The following is a 6156-nucleotide window of genomic DNA, read 5'->3' as shown; positions in this document are numbered from 1 at the left end:
GTGCACCAAGGCATTAAATTCCAAATCCATTGCATCCCGCCATTCGGGAAATTTGACCGCTTGAGTAAAACATGTAAGCTCAGTAGTGACATCAGTGGATAGAGCAACATGATCATGCGGCCCCGAGCTCAGCGTATTCATTCCATGAGACCGAACGGGTGAGATAATGGGATGAGATTGACCACGGGGTCGACCTCTCGGCCGAGCAGGTAGCTGGTCCGTGACTGTCCGCTCAGACTCGGTCACGGATGGCTCGGCAGAGGTGGGCTGATCGCGGTACTGGTCGGACCTGGCTACGGGCACGGCATGTTGATCATTGAATACAGAAAATATATGAGTCCGCCAGAATAGATAATTCCGGGAGGTCAACTTTAACGAAACAAAGTGATGAGTCGATGAGATGCTACCACTCCCAGGCATCGTAGGAATCTCGGTAACAGTCCGTTCAGAGGAACCAAGAACAGAGCCGTCATTAACACCGATATTTTCCATGGAAAAACCTAGCTGATACCAGATGAGAATATATTTTCTGTATTCAATGATAATGTCTGAGAGTACAGGGAGCGAATATATAGAGATGCAAGATAGAATCCTAGTCTAACACGAATAATATAGTCTTAGTCTAATATGGATAATAGAGTCCTAATATAAATAAGGTATTTACTGGTTTGTGCTTGTTAAACTTAAATGAATTGTATGCCCTTCTTGTTGTTCATTAGGTTCACCCAGATTTTTTCTTTCCCTTTCACACAATCAATAAACAACACTTCAAAAAATGTACTCCGTACTAATTTGATTTACGAGAATATCCACAGTTGTTACCCAAAGTTGTGCACTGGGTTAAGTTCACTTTATAACCTAATAGGTAAAGGACCATAAGAAGGTAAACTAATCTAGGTTGTCCATAGCTGATTGACTCAAACTGAGAAGGCCAATAGGCAACTCTCTCAAAGAGTCGAACTTGATTACCAAACCAACTGTCTGACCAACTTGACTAGGTTGCCAAAATAATAAAAAGAAGAAGAAGGAACGCTCCAAAACGCTCTCTACCTAGGGCTTCTAGGTCTTCACGTTGGTCCATCGACTTTTCTCACGGAGGCTTTTCCGGTTGGCCGATCAATTTGTTTCCGCTGCTTGCATGTATGGCATCGACGACGGATGTACCGGGGGTTGCAGGGCTCACCGAAAGGTGGGCAGACATGGTTTTGGAGGAGGAGGCCACGACGTTCATGCCAGCGGCCGAGGCGGAAGAGGAGGATGCGACGCCGGTTGTCGAAGAGGAAAGCTAGGGACTTGTTGGCCGTTTCTTAACACGGAAGCTATCAGGCTTGAGTTCATGAGTTAGGTCATGGCGTCGGTGTGGCAACTGGTGAGTGGAGTTGAAGCAACGGAGGTGGAGCCTGGCCGGTTTTTGTTCGTCTTCCACCACGACACAGACATGGAACGGGTTCTAAACGACGGGCCTTGGTCCTTTGATAATAGCACCCTTGTGTGTAAGCAAGTCCCCGAGGGAGTGATGCCGGCGGATGTGGTGTTGGACACGGTCGATTTATGGGTACAACTACATGGATTACCAAGAGGTTACTCGTCTGGCCGAATACTGGAACAGATTGGGAATTTCATGGGGAAATTTGTAAAGAGCGATGATCGTTTTGACAATGTTCCATGGAAGGTGTTTCATCGCATTAGGGTTTCGCTAGCTGTTGATAAGCCCTTGAAAAGACGAATGAATTTTATTAAGCATGATAAAACAAACTGCTGGGTCACGTTCAAGTACGAACGATTACATACGTACTACTATTTTTGTGGCATGCTAGGGCACTCCTATAAATTCTGTCATGGTGCGAGAGACACGAAGATGGCGGTGGAGGAGTATTTGTTTGGGCCTGAGTTGCGCGCTGGAGGAACTCGTGGCCCTAGGCCGGTGGGGGGCAGTTGGTTGTTGCCGCCGGGGCGTTCGACAGTGCCACAGCGTACGCCGGTGCAGATCGAGGAGGAGGGGCGGGGGTCGGGTGGTGGTAATCGGCCCAATAACGCCGTGGAGGAGGGGTTGGTGGCGGTTGCCAAACGGCGCCGGGAGGAGGTGGGGGATGATGGGGTGTTAGTTGGTGGGGATGTTGTTATGGCCGAGCTCTCAAAAAACTTGCAGCAGGCGGGTTCTGGATCCCAGACCCGCCCGAACTAATGAGTACCCTAAGTTGGAACTGCCGTGGCTTGGGTAATCCACGGACAGTTCGTGAAGTTGTGGACATGGTGTCCCGTAAGCAACCCGACTTTGTATTTCTGATGGAGACTAAGGTGGCACGCGATCATGCTGAGCGAATTCGTGTCAAAATCGGCTTTGAAGGACTGTTTTATGTTGATAATAATGGCTTGAGTGGTGGTTTGGCATTTTTTTGGAGGAAGAATAATACGGCACGTTTACTCAGTTACTCAACGAACTATGTTGATGTTGAGGTAACTATTGCTGGTTTTCTACGATGGCGTATGACGTGTTATTATGGGTTTCCCGAACGTACAAGGCACACTGAATCATGGGATCTCTTGAGAACGTTATCTGGCAAATCAAGTCTTCCGTGGATTGTTGTGGGGGATTTCAATGATTTGTTATATCAGTATGAGAAGAAAGGGGGGAATTCGCATCCGAATAGCCTCCTACGCGGTTTTGGGGATGCTATTGAAGATTGTGGGCTTGCCCAAATGCCGATGGATGGATACCCGTATACATGGGAAAAGGGGAAGGGGATAGTTAATTGGTTTGAGGAGAGGCTTGACAAGGTCTTAGTAACTGAGGAATGGCGCAACATAGTCGAGAGGGCCAGGGTGTCAAATTTGAGAACCCGAAAATCTGATCATTCGTTTCTCTTTCTGGGAATTCATGAGTCCTTAGGGAGGAATGGGCCTGGTAAGAGGGGATTTCGATTTGAGATGGCATGGTTGTATTATGAGGGGTGTGGAGGTGGTTCAGCAGTCATGGCAAGAAGGACGGGGACAGGGCTTGCAGAGCTGTATTGAATACTGTGGAGATCGGTTAACACGATGGGGTGGAGACCGGTACCACAAGTATGGCAAACAGATTAATGACCTAAACAAGAAGCAGCAACGGTTGAGGGGATGTACTGATCCGTCCTCACTTGCCGAGTTTCAGCGCTTAGAACAGCTTCTAAGTCGCACTAAAGCCCAGGAGGATGCTTACTGGAGGCAGAGAGCTAAGCAGCACTGGCTCAAGGAGGCCGACGCCAATACGAAGATTTTCCACAGGTATGTTTCTCATCGTAAAAAGAAGAATACTATATCTAGATTAATGAATGATAATGGGGACTGGGTGGAAGGGGAGCCTATGAGAAATATTATTTTTGAATACTTCAATCATATTTTCTGCTCTGAAAATCCGGGATCTGGAGAGGGTTTCTTTGAAGGTATTGCCCCGCGGGTAACTCAGGCACAGGATGAGACATTGCTTAGGCCCTTTGAATTGGAGGAGGTTAAAACCGCTTTGTTTGCAATGTTTCCAGACAAGGCTCTAGGGCCGGATGGAATGAATCCGGGTTTCTATCAGCATTTCTGGGATGTGGTAGGGGGTGATGTTAGTCACTGATCTGCGTCCTATAGCTCTCAGTAATGTGATTTATAGGATTATGGCAAAAATAATTACTAATAGAATGAAGCCGTTGATGGAGATAATTATATCGGAGTTTCAATGTGCCTTTATCCCTGATAGACTAATCACAGATAATATCTTATTAGCTGCGGAGGTTGGACATTTTTTAAATCGAAAGCAATGTGGTATGGTGGGGTGGAGTGCTCTTAAACTAGATATGGCAAAGGCCTATGACCGGATGGAATGGTCTTTCCTTAGAAGCATGATGTTGGCATTGGGCTTTGATGAAAGATGGGTGGAGTTGATAATGAAGTGTGTAACTACTGTTTCGTATAACATATTGATAAATGGCTCCCGGAGTGACACCATTGTACCGTCGCTGGGTTTAAGGCAAGGAGACCCATTGTCCCCATATCTATTCATTATTTGTGCAGAGGGACTTTCCTTACTATTGCAGCAGGCTCATAACTCAGGTTTGATTTATGGTTACAGAGTTGCGAGAGGTGCTCCCCCTATCTCTCATTTGTTTTTTGCTGATGACAGTCTTTTATTTTTTAAGGCTAATGTGGAGGAGGCTAATGAGATTAAAAGATGCCTATCAATTTACGAGAGTTTATCTGGGCAGGTGGTTAATTATCACAAGTTAAGTGTTATAGCATAAATATGAATGACACGAATAAGGAAGCTGTGGCTCATGTATTGGGAGTAGGGCAGGCTCCTAATTTTGGCAAGTATTTGGGTCTTCCCTCTTTTGTTGGAAGGAACAAAAAAGCAGCTTTCTCATATATTGAGGATAAAATACGCCAGAGGATTGGGTCGTGGAACAAGAGATTATTATCACAGGCAGGAAATGAGATTTTGTTGAAAAGTGTGGCACAAGCTATGCTTACCTTCTCAATGAGTGTCTTTTTACTACCAGTATCTGTGTGCACGGCAATTGAAAGGACTATGAATCGTTACTGGTGGGACTCTGGAACTGATAGGCGAATACATTGGAAGGCTTGAGATAAGTTATGCGTCCCAAAGAAATATGGAGGTTTGGGTTTTAAGGATTTACGTGCTTTTAACCTAGCAATGTTGGGGAAGCAGGCATGGCGGATGCTTACTAAACCTGAGTCCCTAGTGGCTCGTGTATATAAGGCTCGCTATTATGTTAAGGGTTCATTTTTTGATGCACAAATAGGAAATAACCCCAGTTTCTGTTGGCGGAGTATTATGGCAGCTAAGAGTATAATTTGTAGTGGGGTAAGACGCAGAATTGGAAACGGGGAGTCTACACTCATATGGGCTCACCACTGGTTATAGGATGATCACGACCCCATGATACAAACTGAGATGCCAATACAATTGGAGGATGCCAGAGTGGTGGGATTGATAGATCAACAGATAGTTCATGGGATCACTCAATTTTAACTGATTTGTTTCAACCTAATGATGTGGCAAATATTATAAAAATACCTGTCTCCCCGGAATAGGATGATATGTGGTATTGGCATGGCGACCCGAGAGGAATTTATTCAGTAAAGTGCGGATACAGGTTGATAGTTGGAAATTATGAAAGTGGTACCGGGACATTTACGAAATGGCTGACCCTATGGAAACTCAAAATCCCCCCAAAGTGGATGATGTTTCTGTGGAGAGCCATTTGTGATATTTTGCCAACTACTACTAACTTGCTTATAAAGAGGGTAGATGTGGATCCACATTGTGCCATGTGTGGAATATCTCAAGAGGACACTATGCATGCTTTAGTATTGTGCGAATTTGCGAAGAACATATGGGAACGATCCAACCTTCCAATCCCAAATATTGTGACAAATATTTTTCATATTTTGTTTGGTGAGCTATTAAATGTTTTAGACTCTGATGGGATTGTGTATGCAACATCAATTCTATACAATATTTGGAGAGCACGGAACGGGGCGGTTTGGAATGCATGTCTACCACACCCATCATCCTTGATCATGGCAGCAAGGATTACCATGCAAGCATGGTTACAAGCACAGCAACCCACTGCTACCCGAATCGAGACGGCGCCGCCTACGGCATCACAGCCCATCCTCCATGCTATGCGGTCTGCACCGTCTCGAAGGATATGCCGAGTCGACGCGGGATACGTGCATGGCTCAGGCAAGGCCACGGTTAAGGCTATTCTCCTAGACGTGGATGCGGGATATGTCTCGGCTCTTACTGCACCTCTCCCGGATTGCTCCTCACCACTAATGGCCGAGGCGCTGGCTTGCAAGGAAGCCTTATCATGGTTAAAGGATCGGGGGGAGCAGCACATCGACATATATACGAATTGTTTGACACTACAACGATATCTTACTACGCCATCTGCTGCGTTTCGCTCTTACGTCGGCTATGCCATTAACAGCTGCAGAGCAGCTGTGTCTTTATTTCAGTCTTGTTCAATTAATTATATTACTAGATTAGGCAATTATTTATGTAACACCCCGAAATTTTTAAATTTTTGAAGCTTATATAATAGAGGTAAGTTCTCATTAAATCCCAGAACATAATATAAATAGTACAGGGTGCTATGCCACACCTGA

The 6156-nt window shown here is 45.4% G+C and overlaps 1 protein-coding gene across 1 annotated transcript; it reads left to right on the top strand.

The window, feature by feature from the left end:
- The first annotated feature begins 2286 nt into the window (after positions 1 to 2286).
- Positions 2287 to 4606, top strand: LOC109176851. The gene is made up of 4 exons (XM_019326245.1): positions 2287 to 2778; positions 2891 to 3484; positions 3579 to 4226; positions 4283 to 4606. Exons 1-4 carry the CDS (start codon positions 2287 to 2289, stop codon positions 4604 to 4606), a joined length of 2058 nt encoding a protein of 685 aa, XP_019181790.1.
- The last annotated feature ends 1550 nt before the right edge of the window (positions 4607 to 6156 follow it).

This window comes from Ipomoea nil, unplaced genomic scaffold (assembly GCF_001879475.1).
Source record: "Ipomoea nil cultivar Tokyo-kokei standard unplaced genomic scaffold, Asagao_1.1 scaffold0761, whole genome shotgun sequence".
In the NCBI taxonomy this organism is placed as follows: Eukaryota; Viridiplantae; Streptophyta; class Magnoliopsida; order Solanales; family Convolvulaceae; genus Ipomoea; species Ipomoea nil.
This window is presented reverse-complemented; position numbering and strand designations above follow the sequence as displayed.

Excerpts from the sequence above, each read along its gene's own strand:
- LOC109176851 (XM_019326245.1), top strand. The coding sequence starts at position 2,287 with ATGGAGACTAAGGTGGCACGCGATCATGCTGAGCGAATTCGTGTCAAA. Across the intron at positions 2,779-2,890 it reads TTGAGGAGAGGCTTGACAAG|GGAGGAATGGGCCTGGTAAG; the intron begins GTCTTAGTAACT and ends ATGAGTCCTTAG. Across the intron at positions 4,227-4,282 it reads ACGAGAGTTTATCTGGGCAG|GAAGCTGTGGCTCATGTATT; the intron begins GTGGTTAATTAT and ends GACACGAATAAG.